Below are 20213 nucleotides of genomic sequence, written 5' to 3'. Positions count from 1 at the left end.
ACTATAAAGAAAAATCAGTTTAGCAGGCAAGCCCTATTACCTGGTTTTCCAGCCAAAATACGTGGCACCTGCCCTGTGAATAGTCTAGTACAGTTACTACACCCTAACCAAATAGAGGAAGAAAAAAGTGAAACTCCTCCTCACAATTCAGCTGCAGAGGAGTAATATTTTCTTTAAGGTGATTGACAGATCAAAGCCACTAAAGATCACAGCAAACAATACATTAAAAAACACTTTTTCACAAAGAGAGCTTAGCTTTTCGAAATGACTGAAAGAGGAGTATAGACAAATAATTCTTCTCATGTTTTTTTGAAACATTGCACCCAGTTTTATGTACCAATCAACAGTGAAATGGAAGTATTTTCAAGCCTAGTACCATGATGACAAAGAAACACCACGGTTATAAGAAATAATAAAAAAATTCTAAGATTTCATATCTGAGCTACATTTCTTGGGGGTATTCCAGATAAGAAAAAAAATTGCAATAAAACATGAGGCCTGTTCCAAAACCAGTACGCTACCCTTCAAGGATTTAATTCAGATGCTAAAAATTAATTTCAGTTAATAAAACATATTCTGTGCTCCCAAACATTTTCTCTACAAAGAACACAGATAACAGATCTCAGCATTCATATTAAATCAAGCATATACCAGAGCAGTCAGAATCAATTAAAACATTAAGTTGAATGTGGAAAACCACTGGTCATGGCTGTCATTTCAGCTGAGCTGATGGATATTTGACAAACTCATTACATGAACCAAGGATTTAGCTTATTGAAACAGGCAAAGGGTGCAAGCCTTTATGTTGTACAGCGATACCGGCAGCCATAATGTCCACAGCAAGGCTCATTTTACACGACAGTGTGGGAATACATCTTTAGGTAAGGACTGGGCCACCAACACTCATCATAGGTAATTTAGACAAGTACACCCAGACTCACAGTGGTTTTCAGCTCTGTGGCTTGGTATTGGAAATCTACAACAGGGTGGCTAAATTGAGAGCTTTCAGAAACACTAATTTTAGACAAGCAAAAACAACTTAATGCTCAGGTAGAACAAAATCCAGAAGAGCTTGTAGCATTAAAGACAACTAAGCTTGTTTACACTTTAACAATTCGTCAGAAATTAACTTTTGAGAAAAGATCTTTGGTTCCAGTTCTCACTAATTACTTAAGTATTCTGAGCAAGAAAAGGTGAAACAAGCTGGATAGATTCACTGGGGGTAATATGACAATCATTTAGAATAATATAACCATGGGGGAACCACAGAACCAAGAAAAAAAAACAAACATGCATTTTTCAAAGTTTGTATTTGCCGATTATGTTTTGTTTTACCCACCTAGTTTGGACCTCCAGTTGACTCCCACATGAGAGGTTGAGGAAGCAGACTTCTCTGACCCACCCACCTCTGGGATACTTGTCTTTTAACAGGTCACAAGCATCAGAGCCTTGTACCAGAATTTCAACATCAACTGGAGAGGCTCATGTCTCACTGATAGCACTGCATGGCTGCAAGAGGCCCGGAAGGCCACATAGGGCGTAGGCACTCCTGGGCAAATATTCCCACCCTACCTTCAGTGATGCTCAATCAAGGTGCACCACCACTTGGGAAATCTCAGTCAGTCAGCTAGTAACCCGGCTCAAACCCATAATCACAGAACGTCTTCTACTTTCAGGCAGTGCTCAAACTGGTTGAATTGCTGGGGTATGCAGTATAAATATAATACTAGGGTGAATGATTCTGTATTGTATTTTACTTTTTTTTAAACTAACACCATATTCACACTCAATTTCAATCTGCCCATGTGGATGAGAAGACTATGTTGAAAGCATCAAAATAAACATGTCAAAATAAGGTAAAATGTGCTTATAACTATCCATTTTTAAAACTAAAACAAATACACGAACAGGTCATGTTTAAACTACTTACTATGTAAATAAGCCTTTTCTAGAGACATAATTTTCAGAAAACCGGCAATTGGGGAATAATGCATTTACAGCCATTCAGAAATAAAAAGCTCTGAGCAATACTTCAGTGGTTTTACACAAAAAAAACCACCAGAGAAATGCTAAAAAAACATCCTGAAAGTAGTCTGAACATTAAAAAAAAATGACCCCTCCCTCATTACAGTACATTTCGTGTCTAGGTCCAATATAGATTCACTAGGAATACTGAATCCTCAGAGCTGACATTCATCTCCTAGCCCCTGACTCAGTTTCCACACTGTTCAATCTCATTGATTTAAGCCGGACTTTTATGAATGCAATGGTTTTGAGATGTTCTAGATGTTTTTAGAACTTGCCTTTTTTAAACTGTATGCACCAATATTGCAATGAGGAAAAAAAATGTTGGGTGGTATCCAGCTTCTGGAACAATGAATAGCTAATTGTGCAGCTGGTAATTTGGTATAAACAGTTAAAGAAAAAATGTTAGGGTGGCCGAAACGTACGTTATCATGCAATTTCATCATCTAGTTTCAGGTTAGCCCATTCTCAAGGGCTGGCTCACGATTTGTGGCAACGTTATCACTGTGCTTACTGACTTCCCAGTACAGATAGGGATGGCTGTAGATTCCAGATGAAAAACTGACAAAACATTTGAAAATATACCAATAACTATTTTAGAAATATGTTTAAACATGACAAATCTGCCTGGAATATAATTAAACATCCTTGACATAGTCTGCACCAAAAAAAAGGTACAGCGTACAAGTACGCATTATTATACACCAATATTTATGAACAAAAGTGGTCTATAGACAGACAAATCTATACAGTCTAAATTACAATACAGGTTCAGGATGTGTATCTGCTGTAGGAGAAAAAAAGATAAACAGGATGTGGATGCATTAGTAAAAGGGATACCTGACAGTGATTTTTCCCCAAATCATGTTGATTGCAGTCTCGTTTTGGCACACAAACCTGATGCTTTCTTCCTTTTGGAATCTCTCAGAGACGTTTTAATTGTGGTTTGACTGAATCAAGAGGTCTTCACACAAGGCATACTGGATCTTGCTATGCAGGTTGTACAAAATGACTTTTTACTGTACCATCAATTCTTCATGTCAAAGAACAATTCTGAAGAAAGTACTCAGCTGCAAGAACTTGACTAAAAATAGTTGTTTTGCCATTAACTAATCCACCCCCAGTGGTGTCTTAAAATGATCTAGTGCAGGACTGGAAGGCTACTGAGTTGGATTTCTACAACCAGCACTGTTTCTAGCCTCTTTGTAATTCCATTCTTTATACAATTACTGAACAAAGATATTTATGGAAATTTATCTAATTAAACATGGTTTGGTTATATGTTATAACCACATACAACACTAGTTTGTAAGTACTAGATGTACTAGAAGTAGTATGTTTTGATGGTAAGTCACTAGCTTGGGTTCCAAAACTTAGGTCGGTCACATACTGGGTGCACATTATATGAAAAATGTGTTAGTTTCAAAGTTATTCTGAAACATTTCATGTCAATTATAATTGCATTTCATTATGATTCAAATGGATTCAAGTGCAATGTTTACAAGCCATTTCTTAAATAATGCAAGAAACACATCTAGATTTGATAAGCTCTAGACTGAAATATATGCTCATATACGTCTAATGCCTGAATTTTGTATTCTGAATTTTTAAAAAAAGATTTGTTCAGTGTCCAGTTTTCCTTCATGCAACTGTCACATATGTGGACCTTTGGTTTTGACTGATGTGATGCTTATTACAAGGCTATTGAGCCACCCTACACGGATAAACAAGTATACAGATTTACAAAAGCATTTCTATTTTAGAAACTGCCTTATTTCTAAACAAATGAGGCTAATTATTTTGGAATGGTAATATTAAATTAATTTTTACTTAATGACCATTTGCAAAAAAATCATGAAAGGTGAGCTTGAAAGGGACAGTTTAAATTGTCATCTTCTAACCATGGAAATGTTCAAATGGAAATACTACAACAGTGCTTTAAGAAAAAATACAGAACTTCTAGAAAAGTTTTACAAGTTTGAAAGGGAATAACTTCATTTATGCAGACTCGCGGTCCCTACTATATTTTAAGAACAAATATACAAGTTTATACGTTTTGCTTTTAACTTTTTCCCCTACAGCTAACTATTGCACTGACATTCCAAGAAAGATAAAAAACACCACTCATAACTGGTCAGATGTACAGATGCACATTAGAGGAATCTTTTATTCTGTGACTTCCCTCCACTGTAATAATACAAGCTCATACAGTGCCACTGAGAGGTCTGATGTCAAATAATCACCGCATTACTAGAGAGTGACATGACATCAGACCCCAGCCCACCCCCATCAACACACACAAACCTGGAACAAGTGCTTCCAAGTCTTATCCTCAGTCAGTTAAATTCAGTCAATGAAACATGCTGCTGTATGTGGCTGTCCATTAAACTGAAAAGACCTCCCAGGGACCTGGTACACTTGCTTAACTTCTAAAAACATCAAACAAAAATCAGACAGAATCCTTAATATTCAGATCTCTCCAAAATGCGCATCCATGCATTTAACCTTTAAATGGATACCATAGACCCTTCTTACCCTTGTACAAGGTCAATAATCATTACAGAAAGCAAGCATGTTAAAAATAAAGTCACCAATATACTTCACCTTCTTGTCTCTTTAGGCAGAGGCCAAATTTGGTGCAAACATTTCCTCTATAATTTTTCTTGTACAGAAGCCATTTCCTACGACTGTTTGAGGCTGGTCCCTTTTAGGTTTACCAAATTGATATATGTACTTTATCAATATCTGATATCAATACCAGAATAAAAAAGAAAACCATACTGGTGACTTTAACACATGCCAAATGCCTTTTAAGTAGAAACAATGTCAAACAACTAAAACCTCATATGGCCAGGTACTGAATGAGAAATATTTAGTATTATTTTAGTATTAAATGCCATGGGAATGAAGGTGGCATACATTATTTCTTTAGCTCCTGTCCCTGTTAGACCACACTCTCGCGAGTGGAAACAAGGACTGCCCTCCGGCAGATGGGACAAGTGGAGTTTTCTGAAAGCCAACGGTCAATGCAGTGGACATGATATTCATGAGAGCAGGGGAGCTTGCGCAGCTTGTTCCCTTCCGCGTACTCCGTGATACAAACACTGCAAGTCTTCAGAGCGTCATTCTCCCCAAAATTCCGGGTCGACAGGTTGTCAATTTGTTCTTTGGTGAGTCCCCTTGGCTGATCATCATCGTCGTCATTGAGGAGGAAGAAGTGTGCCAGTCGGAGAAAAGGCAGGGACCCGGGCTCCTCGAGGCTGATAGGGCTACGGCCAGCACGACCTTCTCTACCAACTGTCGGCACTGAAGCACTCTCGCTGGCAGCGTCCTGACGCTCCTCTGCGGTCCGTGGCTCCGTGCTCTCCAGGCCGGAGTTGACGGTGTTGGTAGAGTTGGTGGTGTTGTGTAGCTCTGTGGGCTCCGTGGACTGGCTGGGTCCCCGGTTAGAGTCCGAGTCACTGTCACTGTCCATAAAATAACTCAGTTCGCCGAACCCTGTCATTATCTGCCGAATCATGGTCTGTAGGGCCATGGATGTGGCCTCACTAAGTCCAGCATCAGATATCCGCCGGATGGGAATGCGGATTGTGCTGACATATGTCCGCACCCCTGCTCTTTCCGATCTCGAGAAGGTACGACGGAACCCGCCTCGTTCACTCTCATATAAGAAAGTGTTGTTAGAGGTCTGGGAGCGAGACCTGGTCCGGCTTGCAATGCTGTCTCTCTGGCGGTACTCCCCTGGCCGTACCCTCCGCACCTGAAGGTCCAGCATGATGGTCGGGGGTCTTCTGCTGGAGGAGTTTGTTTCAACACCAGCCCCCCCATCCGAGGGGTTCTCCACTTCCTGGGGGGCATTAACGGGCTCTGCTGAAGCACTGTCCAGCTGGGCATCATACTCCACAGTGCTCTGTCTCGAAAGAATGTGCTGCCTAGTTCTGGAGCTTCCTTCCATTTGAGGTTCTGAAATGTGATGGGGACTCTGAGAGGATGTGCTGCGACGGGCTCGCCGCGGGCCCTCCATGCCGTCATGGTTCAGCGGCGAGCGGCTCCTCTCGTTCCGGGCTCTGGTCCTCCGCTGCTCTGGACTGCGGCTTCTGGCCCTTCGCTGGCCTCTCCGGACTGCCTCCTCAACAGGGGGGCTCTGTGGATCTGGCAAATCAAGCTGCTCAATGGGTGGCCTGATCAGCAGAGGAGACTCAGGAGGTTCTGCTTCAGGATGGACAATGATGGCAGGCTCCTCCACTTCTGCTGCGACCGTTTCCATTGGCTGTTCCACTACAGCAGTCCCAGGTACTGGCTCCGTTTCCCCCTCAAGCGGCTCCCCCTCTGCCCTGGCCTGCTGCTCTGTAATGTTGCGGTTCACATTGATTTCCAAGCTGAAACGGAAGTCACCACTATTTGGGTTGGTTCGGCTCACTGCTCTCCATGACTGATTACCCCTGTGGCCACTCCGGGTGGTGTTTCCTGTCCGTCTTACCGAGTTCAACCAGTCCAGAATAGTATCTCCATTGGAACCCTCCTCTGACCCCTCTGCTCCTATAGGCAAACAAAAAAAGTGAGCACTAGAGTAGAAATGTTTGAACTGTTGTCTACAACGTGAAGTTAAATGCAAAAATTGTCCTGTGAAATTATACAAATGAACATGCATCTGTATGAAATTATACAAAAACAGTGTCATTTTTATCTGCGATTACTTGGTATACAGGTTAAATGGCATGGTTTCTAAAAAAAAAGTCAAGGAACTACAGTATGTTACACTTTTCAAAATTATCAAAATCCTATATAAGATTTAATATCCATTTCAAAGCTATTTTCTACAATTATCCACCATAGTACATAAGTAGACAACTGAGGATCTAGGATCTAGGACAGTTTTTATGACAGAGAGAAGTAAACAGTGGAAAAATGGGCAGAAAAAAAGATAGTATACCCACATTGTAGAACTGCTGCAGTTACAGTGACTGGTACTCACCAGCAGCAGTGATGAGCAGATTTTGCCATAACATTTTTAAACTCTGAAGAGACACCACACAAGTATTTCTGGGTATTTCCCAACTGTGCAGTTAATTTAGGATGTGTTACTTTTTTGTTTATTACTACTATCACATCTAATGATTTACTTTTATTTGTCTTTACCCATTGTAGCCTTCAATTCTACCCAAACAAATGACTGCAGTATACTGTAAATGGTGTATTACATTCTGAAGTTTGCTGTGCTTTGAACACTTTGTGCATGACTTAGGTTCGTGGTGAGCACCTGCTCAACAAAAGCAAGTCCTTTACATCAAGACCATTTTAATCTCAACACTGTAGGCTGTACAAATGATTAAGCAAATAGTCATTATGGACTAGAAAATGGCTAGATAAGATGGTATCAATTAGTCACTAAATCAACTAACTGCTTAATTTGATTCTTCATGATCAGCATTAAAACAAAGCCTTCTGCATCTTTAGTGAAGCGATAAAATACATTTCATAAGCCCACATACCAGCACTCTCTTCACTTCGTTCATTAGCATTCTGCTGCTCTGGCCCATCTTTGATCTGCTGAAGGCGACTCAGCAACTCCTCTTCTGTAATCTCACCTAATAGAAAAAGGAAACATTTCACTACAAGGCTGCTGATGCCATGAACATCCTGATGCAAAAAAAAAAGAGATCAATGTTGCCACTGCAACATTTCCTTAAATGAAGGTACAATTGGATCACTGAAACAAAAATTACAAAGTACTGAGAAAAAAAAATACTGGCATTTTCGGAAGAAGAGTCTGTTATGACGAACCTCCTAGCACAACAAAAGGATTGAAAACAGTCACAAACATAATTCATAAAAATTTCAAATAAATGCAGACTGAAATCCAAACTGAATATGCACCTGAAAGAGCTTGTTTCACTATAAGCTGTGCTATTAAAACCTTTCAGACATCTGTATGGAAGATTCTTTTTAATGAGGGGGAAAAAGGGTTGGTCAAACATTACCATCGTTTACAGAATTAATATATACCCCCAAGTGAAATGCAGATATTCTATACTGCAAAAATGAGCATTTGAAATATGCTTAATTGATAAGAAGGAGGGTAGCCATTAAACTTATTTCATAAGCCTGCATCCAAACAAAACATACACAATTTTATATCTTTTTATATCCATTGTAGCACAAATACACTGTCCAGCTAAACACGGCAATACAAACATCATGATTCATCTTCTACTGTTCAACAATGTAGTAGCACATGCTTACAATTTTTTTATATGCTGCAAACTATGGTTTATGGTTACAGTTATGGGTTAAATTTTTATTTTTACCCCACCTTTCCAGTTGTTGGGTCCAGAAAACCAACATTTCTATTCTACTGGCTTTGCAGTTGTGCTCTAAAGTTAATTACACTCACTGTGTGGTAGATAGCAATCACTGAGAATGGAAGTGATTTTTTGCTTGCCTTTAAAGAGTTTCATTTATTTTAAAAAGTGTGAATTTCTTTCATGAGGGCTTAGACTATTAATTTTTAAATTGATTTACCAACTTTTGTAATTAAAATCAGTGATTTACAAACCTTACATTAATAATGCATTTTAAACATCTAGCATTGAGTGTGAATATGTAGCTGCTCAGATAACTAAAAAAACTAACTTAATGGATACAATATAAACACCTATGCATCAATTAATCTATTAGTACACTAGCAATGCAAACTTATTTCAGTTAATTTTCCTTTCTCAGGAACATGCAGTAACTCAACCAGCACCTTTTTTATAGGAATATTAAGATGTCAAAGCTATTCATGTACTTTGTTCAAACATGTAACGACCATTGTAAGATGGCGATCATGTGCATGTGAGCCTTTTAACATCTAGTGCTGTATGTCTGAAATCAATGCAAAAAAAACTTTATACTGCTACAATCTAATTCTGTATGATTATTATAACTTTCTGTAAATACAATTTCCAAGTATGCATTCAATTGTCTTTCAATTGCACATAGGTTAAACTGAGCATCAAAAGAGATAACTATATAATTTAAAAAAAACATTTAAGAATAGTGATTAAATGTTTTTGGTGCTGTTAACAGATCATTTCCGAATGGTGATGCACTAAAATATTGACTGTTCGAATTAACACCAAATCACCTATTTATTTAGAATTAACTCTGGTAGAGGTGGTGAGGTGTTTTAACCTGTAGAATGTCACATATGGTGAAAATCAGGAAATAAAAACACAGAAAGGAACATGTATACTCTGCTTATCAATACAACAATGCTTTTTGTTATTATTCATGCCATTAGGATATTGGAGGCCAGGCTAAGTAAACACTTTCACTAGCCTTCAGAGGTGTTCACAGGTAGAAACTGTTAAACTGGCAAGGCATTACAGCCAGTCAATGACAGGGTATGATCTAGCACCTGATCACGGCGCCGTACCTGGATCAATGGGGAGATCCAAGTCTGAATGATTGGCCAGGACTGTCTAGTTCCTTACAGAACTCCACCTTACTTGCTACCCATCCTTTCGCTTATATTGATGCATCAAGATTCCAGACCTGAGTGACACTGAATATTTGTGGGATGAGTTAGAATTATGTGGGAGATGTAGAACACGAAGGCCAATCAACAAGCACATTTTTCTCCAGTATCTTCATTAGGAATTGGAAAGAATCCCACAAGGCAGCACCTGAAACCTCATCAAAATGTTTTGCAGATGAACAATTTGTATTACTTCTGACAGTGGCAAGGCATGCTTGTACCCAGTGACTTTTACACTAGATCCCCTGTTGAAGATTAATCTTAATTTGCACCACAAATTTATTTTATTTATTTATTTTATTTATTTATAAGGTCAAAAGAACTGATTAAAAAGTGTCATTTTCTTTCCACTTTTTCAAAACGTTTGCCACCATAAGTGGTATGTTTTCGTTTGATGCTCAGTATACATTTTTCATTTATTTCTAAAATGTTAGCAGTTACAGCTTTATTATAGTGCTGTCAGTTGAACAGTCTTTTGAGAATTTGGCAGTTGGTTTCCAGGTAAGTTTCAGTATGAATCCGTCTTACCTACACAGCGAACACTACTGCAATGTGGAAACACTGAGCAGAAAGATTCCAAGTACAGTCCTCAAAATCAGTATTGTAGACAGGCCCTTAGGTACTACAATAGTAATGCAAAGTAGCTAATACACAATACATGTATTTATCAATATAAAGATAAACAACATTATAGAGGGCCTTTCTGCTATATAAAACAACTGAAAAGAAAACAATACTCAATATGTACAAGGCTACAAAGAACCCTTCATAATGGCTTATGAGCTGCCTTCACAAACTCTCTAAATGCATTTGTAGCAACACCAAGTAATTTAACCAACTGAGCTTTGCACAGAAAACAATACCGTGCTTTGTGCTTAATTAAAATGAAATGTTACTGCAGTTTAACAAAATGGCCCTGTACACAAACATGAAGGGCCAAAGCAGCTCTGTACTCCAGTACATTATATTTTAGATTCATATTTGCACATTTACCAGCATTCCTTTAGTTATTGCTGCTTTAGGCATACGTCTTAACCTCAGAAATATTTTTCTACTCAAGGGAATGAGAAAAATACATACTTTTACTACTGTATAAAAGACTTGCATTATATTTCTGTATAGAACTCCCTGGTTAGTCAATTTTGCCTTAATTAACAGAACAAAAAAATAGCTTGGCCATGTCAGTGAATCTTCACAGTGAGTTTCTTCTGAAAATATTTTAAAAAATGTATTAATGCAACAGGCAAAAAGGTCACTTTTCATTATCCCATGGTAACACTTTTTGAAAGAATGTTCATCCCAAAAAGACTGCAATCCTCAATATTACAAAGGATAAACTTACCATGAAACGCCCTGTCCGCTCAATGCCAAGCTTCTGGCACCAGCTTCAGCCAATGGACGAACATGCACAAGCTGCTCCAAAAATTACCTTCTTTCGTGTCCCCAACAAAAATGGACGGGTCCTCTTCGGCAGTCCTCAGGCTTTTGTGGCGAGCACAAAAACGCTGCCGTGCATAGGACAAGGTATTGAAAATGGGGCAAGACCATTCTAAATAGTTTATCTTCCTGAGCCTTTCCCTATGCTTGGATTATACGAGAGCCATTTGCTTGTCAAAATCTTAAAAAAAAACAGAGCCCAGTTTCCTCTTCTTTTATACATCAGACCACAACTGACTGCAGTCAAGGACGACCGCTTTATTCTTTGACATTCACAATCCAAGTTTATGTGTTTATCACTTCAATATTCAAAGGCTCTGCTTTGGTGGGTTTCTCCCTGTCAAAGTCACTATGTGGCCTATGTTTAATTTACAAATAAGTTCAAAAGATCTAAGTGGATGGGAAAATGGTTATCTTGTGCTTCCAAGCAACAGTAGTTATACGTGTTAACTAAAAAAATGATGCAAGAGAAAAGCTATATAGAGAAATATTTTACACTTTTTAAACAACTTACAGTTTGAAGTGTTATTCAAAAAACAAACATGGGAAAAATGAAAAGTTTATTGCATACCCATAAGGAGGATATCCCATCTACAAGACTAGGAACCACAGTTAATGGCATCTGTAAATGCTCAACTTCTCATTCAATGACTTGTGCAGTATGCAGAAAAATGAGGCGATTAGAGATGTTGTAGTACACGTCTGGAACACGTCCAGAACTGATACAGCAATGAACATGTGCTGTGAGTGAAAAATCACTTGGTACATAAAATGGATGTGTACACAGCTAAGCAGCAGAGACTGCTAAATGAATTTCAAAAAGGCAGCAGCTGTGAAAACAAGCCACCTGAGAACACCACCAAAGGTTTGGTGTTGAAGGAAAATTGAAAGGAAAGTACCAGCTAAGGTACAGTTTCTGAGGTACTCGGCAAAGGACACAAAAGTAAATATGAAAGATATACTGCATAAGAATTACACACAATAAATGCTAAAATGTCTTAACTGTGAGTAAATTAACCTCAAATCAACAAAGGATTTGTCCTTTTAAGAAATATGCCAATGGAATCAAATATAGGAAACAACCTATTAAGTGTAATGACAGAAAATGCAGTTAGTGCTCCAGAAAAATTTTAGCTCACTATCCTTATTGGCCTAATGTCAAGACGTACAGAAGGTTCTTTCAATTTTAAGGACCTCAAGAGGATGAGACAATCCAGTTGCAAACCAGCTCTATTAAGGTACACTGAAGAAGATACATATTTTGTGTCAACTTGAATAAATTTAGACGTGTAGCATGCCTGAAGGTCAAATGGAGCGAAATTTAACAGGATAATAGATCAGTGTCTCCAAGGTGATGTAAGAATTTTTAAAAATTATTTAATACAGACGTAACATACGGATGTAGTTTGTAGTAAAAACTTGGGAGACAGGAAGGCCACAGTCAGTGAAGGAATTTCTGCATTACTGTAGTTACCATCAAATCCATAAAAGCTTTCGCTGGCCCAAACCAATGACCCAAGTCCTGAAGTGATGCATTCAGAAAGCACTGTACTGGTGAGAATTATATCTGCTGCATAAATAAGCCAGAAATGTTACTGCTGGAAATGCAACAGTCTAAACAAGAATGTATACACTCAATGTTTAACGTGTAAAACCCATTCTCTTTATCATGAACATCCCACCCCAAAAGCAGTTGAAGCCAAGATGCAGTATTAAACAGGTTTCCAATTAAAATCCTTTAAAACTAAATGTTTAGAAACTTAACATTTCAGATTCACCACCTAAATGAAAATTTGTCAGATTCACCACCTAATTGAAGCTGGAACGCCCATAAATCAACCTAAAATGCTCATAATTTAGTATGTAATGACATTTAAAATTGTTAAAACTACATTGTGGACATGTGTAAAAGTTTGATGGGTTACTTTTAATTCATGTCAGTTCACAGAAGACACTTGATGTGTTATTATATAATCTACATAGGAAATAATTTATTAAAACCACACAGCAATATTAATAAAGAAACGAAGAAAGAAAACTGCAATAAGTTATATTTATTCCACTAAGTGATAACCTGCTCAGAAGTGGCAAAGGCTGAAATCTATGCCACACCAGTCTGGAAAATAAACTGGATTTACGACTCAAGGTAAACAAGTTTTAAATGATGATTAGCATCAGAATACTTCTTTGAAGCCCTCCTACATACGGCTGAAGGAAACAATTATAATCTTAAACTTAAGCAATACAGATAGCTGATTAAACTCCACACTTTCGGAGTAATAAAGACATGACCAGTGTGTTATTATACCAAATAATGAATACTGGGGCACAACACCAGTAGATTTCTGGCTACATAAAGTTTTCTATCATTCATAATGTTAATGCAATTCCAAATGAAATGATTTTAATGCAGAAACAGCAAAACATCACCACACCAAACTTCAGTAACGAATAGAGGCCTACTTTTGACATGACTGAAGGTGGTCTGTTCTGCATTGTCTGTGCCAAGACAAACAGTACTGCAACCTTTTTGTAATGTAAATGAAATTAAAATGTAGTTAATCTGTATTTTAAAAAGTAGGATCAAGCTGTGAACATGTTAAAGTGATCAGAACTTGAGCCCGTTAAGCTTAGTTTTAGTACTTGTACTTGATGAGCTTTCAACACTAGGTCACTTTAAGCACTTCCTTTTGAAAGCATTCAATCCAGGTGTGTTATTGTAAGGTTTTCTAAAGCATTTTCTTGAGAAAATATTAAATGAGTGGCAAAAAAGTCTTGTAATTATAACCAATGTGATGCAGTTCATCCATTTAGCATGTTGACTAACACTACTTTGTGAGGCAGAATCCATCGCTTCATTTTAAAACGTTAGTATTTGCAAGTCAATCAGTTTTTCCTCCGCCTGACTGGGTCTGTGGAGGAAACCCAATAGTATTAAAATGGAAACAAAAACATATCAATTTAAGGGAATTAGCTGTGAAAATTGTTCTGTCACTAAAAAATGGATGTATTACCAGGGGTTCCCAACAGGTTATTGTCTCTCATCAGCCGGTAGTCCTCCTCACTCAGGTTGTTCACAAACTGGTAGAAAGCCTCTTCCCTGTTGAGCCGGTCTCTCTGCCGCTGACGCTGAGCTTCCGACTGCTCGCTTCCTCCTTGTTCCGCACTGTCCGAGTTCTCCATTGCAGCCAGGGCAAAGGTGAGGTCCTACTTCAGACTATTAGAATGAAAACAAAGGAAAATTGATTTGAAGACGGTGTGGTGCCACAGGGTTACATACCAGCCCCTTGAGCTGCACTTTATTTCAAATATAAGAGCCACTTTGCATTTGGCATTAAATGATACAGTACAAATTCTTCTAATCTTCAGATCATGTTAATAGCGGGGGCTGGGGGAGAGTTTATATTGATTTAGCCTGGGATGGTAATCATGCACTCGTGTGAAAATTCAAACATGCACTCTTGAAAAACTTCTTTAAAAATGTCTCAAGCTCATAACTGGGACACAAATCTAGCTTCATAATCAACTCCTTACACGTTAAGTACACACTAATATTTGCGGAAACCGGAAAATGTGCTCATGTCATTAAGGATCTGCCCAGGCACGTGACGAAACACTACCTATGCATTTTACACAAGAAATGAACAATTTGAGGACACGTCGCTTTTTATAGGTAGCGACTGATCTTATCAAATTTAAAAGTACATGGAGATACTCTTGTGGAAAAGATCAGAGTGAATCCAATCACAGCAAGGAAGCTGTTGAGCTTTTCTCAGCATTCATGGTTAAATAGGCAAGGCTTCAAAATGATTTTTAATCTGCACTGGTAGAAATACAATAGAGAGTAGTGAATACAAAAAAAGTCTGCAATGTTCTACTTATTGCTTTTTTTTACTAAGATTCATACATTCTACTCAAAATATCGTTATAAAACAGACATGGGTACAACCTACATATTTCCTATGAGGGCTTACACTTTCTATAAAAAGTCAACTTTTTAAATAAACGACAGATCCAAAAGGTAACTAAAAATAAATCTAATTCTGTAAATTAGGAGCAGTTAATTCATTTAGCTGCATGGTTTAGTTGGGTCATGGCTTTTAAATCCCATGTGGGATGTTGCTTTTGTACCCGTGAGCAAAGCATGGGATTCAGATTGCTCAAGTGAATACCAGTGGGCAGAGTACTTACTGGAGCAATTCCACCAGTTCTTCATTGTAAACTAGTATTTTACAACGATCACAGCGTCTGATTCATAAACTGATCAAATAACATAATTAACAGATCTGCTGCACAATCTGTGCATTTGAGTGCACACTATAAATGTGATGCTCAGTACAACAAAACTAAAATAAACATTCATTTCATTACCTTATCAACTTATATGGAGAATGAACCAATCTGAAAACATTATAACAAATGCTTGCTTTTTATGATCCAATTAAAATGAGTGAATTATAAAAACGGGCCTATAATTTTGCAATAGAATAACTCCCAAACCAAGGACTATATCCCAATGAAAAATCACTTAAGATGGTAATCAGTGGAAGAGGTTCAAAATACTATTCTGAAATATTAAAAATTGCTATACAATTAAGTTACTGAAATAAGGCGGTGCGTCATCCCTATTTATCTTCAGTTATGTGTAAAGCAAAAGACGTCTGAACTTTTAAAAACGCATGGTCTAAACTGTGTATTTAAAAATGCTGAAATCATGTGAAGCCTTTTTGACTAAAATTATTCGTGTTTAGATCAAAACACATCATGTCTGAATCTGACAATCGATGAGAAAAAACAAAATGGCAACAGCTGTACGTTTCCCAAATTAGGTCAGAAAAATATATTTCTGGATTGTATTACTGAATCTTACCGTGGTATAAACAACACAGAATTATTACTATAGTCATAGATTTGATTTTTTCCGATCGGATTCATCTCAAGCAACTCAATTATGAGTAATAAGCTCTGAGGCCCACCGTCTGTTAAATAAGGTAAAGAAAAGAAAAAACAGAGAAACCTCCTTTTAATCGCTAGAACACCGACAAAAAGCAAAAACAGTTATTTTAACGACTTTTACTGCGGCATGCTGAATTGGTGTTTCTTTAATTAAAGAAAATTCAATGAAAGGCTAGACCATCAAACGACATTTCATGAATTGCACAACAAAAAATAAACAAGGAGTTTCTAATTAAAAACAACGTCATCATTTTCCGGCCAATAACACAAAGCGGGACGATTTTTGACCCCCATGTTACGAATTCAAGAACCGTTTCGTATACCTGTTATAATCCGTTGCTTTTACGTCAATTAATTCGCGTATTTTCCTCTCTTCTCTATCTCGGATTCACCTCTGTCTTCCTATGTCTCAAACTGCCATTTTCTTCATTATTGCAAAGCCTACCGGAACAGGAGCTGTGATAAAACGGAAATACGCAAGGACCAGGAGTTCTGTTCGCCCGCCACAGCGCCATCTTGAGGAGGGAAGACGGACTCGGTGCTGCATTCTTTCGGTTTTCTCTGGTTGTTGATGCGGTGCATAGGAATAAGGAGAAATGCGGGGATGTAATGCATGTAGCTGGGAAGTGACAGATTACATAGAATGTCTTTTCTGAAAAATGAAATAATAATTAGAAAGATGTTACGCATCCTGGTACATATTGTCATTGGATGATAATAAAAACATAATACCCCAAGTGCGTATAATTTCCCACGTGTGCTGCTGTCACTTCGACGCCCTGAAGCACTGGGCAGACGAAAACAAGAACCGGAATGCGGATCAATTTAACTAGAACTAGGAGAAAGGCATGCGCGATAGCATCCAAAAATATTGTTTATATTAAACTGGGTCCACTAACTTATGATATGAGTATGTGTCATACAAAATTATTTTAATGTTTTTTTTCGGGCAATCTGTGTTCTTCGGTTGTAAGCTATCTATACTCGCCATTTCACACACACGTGCTTTGTGCACACAGGCCCCTAGGCTGTGCCAATACACCAGACTGACGCTGCGGCGCCCCCTCAACAGCGTTCCACACCGAACTGCGCTAGTTCACGAAAGGTGAAGATGTTACGCGCATGAAATAAATAACAAAACCCATTATTGGCAATTCTTCACAAAATGTTTTGCATTTTCGTTTTCTGCCCGAAACAGAACATTAGTAAATCATCAAAAGAAAATGATTTTTTTTGTTATTTCTCTTCAAAATAAGAATTCAGCTTGGCATCCAGTGTAGTGTATTTGTTGGTTCTTACTATGTGTATACAATTTTGCCACGCCTCTTCTTGTCAACATAAGCATCACTAACGGATTGACGGTCATTTCTAAAGGCTGGTGAGAATTTTTATGAAGTAAATTAGTTCATATAATACATATCTGCATTTTCTCCTCTTTTATATTGCTCCTGGAATAGATTGATAGCAGTGGGAGTCACAGCCTCCACTGGTATTTTCTACATTTTTTCTATGATCTGTGAAATATGATTTTTTTATGAACAGTTATTATTGCTTTTTAATTTGGGTAAAACGATATTAAGCTTTTGAGGGCATAGTGGCACAGTGGTTAGTTAGCATTGCTCTCTCTCGCAGCGCACCATGGGGAGCAATCTATCTGTGTAGTGTTTGTGTTCTCCCTGTATAAGTGTGAGTTTACTCCAGGTGCTCCAGTTTCCTCTCACAGTCTAAAGACGTACTGGAAGGTTAACTGGCTTCTGGGGAAATGGGGAAATTGGCCTTGGTGTGAGCGTGTGTATTGTGTCGCTGTGCAATCTGCAATGCACAAGCGTTTTATCCAGGGTCTATCCTGCCTTGTGCCCGTTGTTTGGCGGGTGGGCTCCGGCTTCCCCTTGACCCATTAGCGAAAGTTATTAGCAAATGGATGAATTGACAAGGTTTGAGTAGGGAGCAGTGTTAGGGTGCATTGATTTTAAAGGAACAAGTAATGGTTAATTCCACATTGATCAGTAGAAAGTAAAAAGTAGAAATTCTTAATTGAAACTGCTGTTGAGCCTTCTTTGAGTGTGAGGGAGAGAGGATGAAGGTTGGAATAAAAATCACGAGAGAACAAAGGACAGAGCAGGTGCGAATGGGTACACAGGTGAGAAAGATATGTCTTTGTTGTAAATGTCTGTAATAGGTCTGTAGATTTTATTTTATTTTTATTTTTTTGGAAAACACTGGCAACACTGATTGTACCCATCGGTCATGCCATTAAAGCAACTTGAATTGTATTGAATTGAGTGTCTGAACAAAGAGCGAGATGGGGGAGAAATGTGAAAGTCTGAAATCTTTTTTAAAAAGAAATGAGTCTGTCATTGAGAGAAAGGGGAAGGTGTGACCAATGTTCCCTCTAATTTGTAATGGCCTATGTGCGCAAACAATTCGAGTTGTGCAAATGTTTTCCCCATTGACAAAAACCTGTGCACACTAAATTGAGTATATGTGAAATTGTAAACCTGAAATTATTTTTATAGTCATTCTCATAGAAGCATAGAGATCCAAAAGACCGGGACAGCAATTCAACGAGCCTAGTCATAGAGACTGTGCCGAGCGAGCATGAACAGTGAGGTTCAAGACTACGAGAGCATAGATATCGGTTATTGAGTAGCAATAATAATGCCCACAGCCAAGTTGGGCCTCTCACAGCCAGTCTCATGGTCAATTTAGCGTTTTTCAATTGATAACCGTGTTTGTTTTATTATTATAATTTTGGGGGGAATTTAATTTTTTGTGCGCAGTTCAATTTCCTTTGTTTAGAGAGAACATTGGGTGTGATCCAAAATTATTAATTTTGGCTTTGGATGTACTAATTTAACGTTTAATTTACTGCTTAACTGCTTGTCATCTATCTGTTATCAGAGCGTTGCTTTGCCTGCTGAGAGTCATGGCTAGCTGGGGGCCCGTCCCAAAAACATAGGGTGCAATTAGACTGAGAACATGACAGCTCTTCCCCTAGAGGGGGCAGCAGTCCATTGCAGGGTGACAAAGAAAGGGACAATTTCAAATAGCCACTCCAGCCTAGTCAGCTTGTCTTTTGAAAGTAGGAGGAAGCTGGAGCTCCCAGAGAAAACCTGAGATCAGGATCAAAATTCAAAATCATGCACACATGCAATGGAGAAGGAATATGGTTGGGCTATTCACATTTTACTCTGGAAATAGAGGATACATGTGAAGCCCATGTTGATTATTGACAAGGAGCAGGCAAGCAGGGTGGAGAAGGGGATTTTGTGATAAGATTTTGGTTGGCTGGAGAGAGTGGGGTGTGTTTAATACTTTCAACAATTTTAATTTCTGAGTTCTAATAGGTTTAACATTTAATATACACCTCTTTCAACTAGCAGCCTACTGTTAAATAAAGTAATGATAAAAAGGAATGTTAAGTATAGTAACCTCTAGTTCGCATCACGTTTTGCCAAAGCTATTTCGTGATCCCTCTTGCAGCATTCTGAAATTCCCAATCTTGTTGAGCTGAGTTATCAGTTGCTGGTTTAATAGAGTTTTCATTTGTCAATGAAAATCTAAAAGTTCTAACAATCGCTTTCGTGAGCATACCATCTTTTCAATGTATTAGGCCTAACAGAACCACCTCTTGCTCATATTAGCCTCAGGGTAGTTGACTTTGTTAGGTACAACTATACACTGTACACTTTACAGTAGCTATAACAACCATGCATGTACAGCAGCAAAAATTACAATTAGAGTAACTAAAAAAAGTAACTACCTTGTCAAAATGCACAAATCACAAAGAGGGGTGGATTATTATAATACTTAAACATTCATATAATTAACAGCAGTAATTGACATGCATTAACATATAATGGAAGTCATTTTAATTAATTTTGTTAATTATATAGCAACACAGAGAAGCTCAATATATTTGGTGGTCTATGTTGTTTGTTTAAGGATCAATTTGACCAAATAATTGAACATCTAGACCCTGATTTCTGCACAGAACAGGTTTTAAACAAATTGTTTTCTGATTTTTTCCAGGACATGAAACATGTATGCACAGTGAGTTGTGCCCAATTAAAAAAAAATACAGTTTGTCTGGAAGAGATTCTTTCCATTTCAACAACACAGTGGAGTGATTGAAGATATAGCTTTAGTTTGTAATCGGGGCATGCTAACATTCTATGAGATATAGTACCCTTGTAAACTAGAGGATGTTGACAACATTTCATCCATTCAGATGCCTCATCTTTAGATTCACCCTTACTCTGGTTTTCAGATG

At 38.0% G+C, this 20213-nt stretch overlaps 1 protein-coding gene across 1 annotated transcript; it reads right to left on the bottom strand.

Moving 5' to 3' along the window:
* Positions 1–4166: 4166 nt before the first annotated feature.
* On the bottom strand, positions 4167–16419 carry rlim (ring finger protein, LIM domain interacting). The gene is made up of 4 exons (XM_088649017.1): positions 16264–16419; positions 13999–14201; positions 7518–7613; positions 4167–6564 (listed from the first exon to the last, which is right to left on the bottom strand). The coding sequence occupies exons 2-4, from the start codon at positions 14165–14167 to the stop codon at positions 4970–4972; spliced, it is 1860 nt and encodes a 619-aa protein (XP_088505143.1). The 5' UTR covers positions 14168–14201; positions 16264–16419; the 3' UTR covers positions 4167–4969.
* Between the last annotated feature and the right edge of the window lie 3794 nt (positions 16420–20213).

The sequence above is a fragment of the Lepisosteus platostomus genome, chromosome 10 (assembly GCF_059453375.1).
Source record: "Lepisosteus platostomus isolate fLepPlt1 chromosome 10, fLepPlt1.hap1, whole genome shotgun sequence".
Taxonomy (NCBI): Eukaryota; Metazoa; Chordata; class Actinopteri; order Semionotiformes; family Lepisosteidae; genus Lepisosteus; species Lepisosteus platostomus.
Note: the sequence above shows the minus strand (reverse complement) of the source record. Positions and strands in the feature narration are given on the sequence as shown.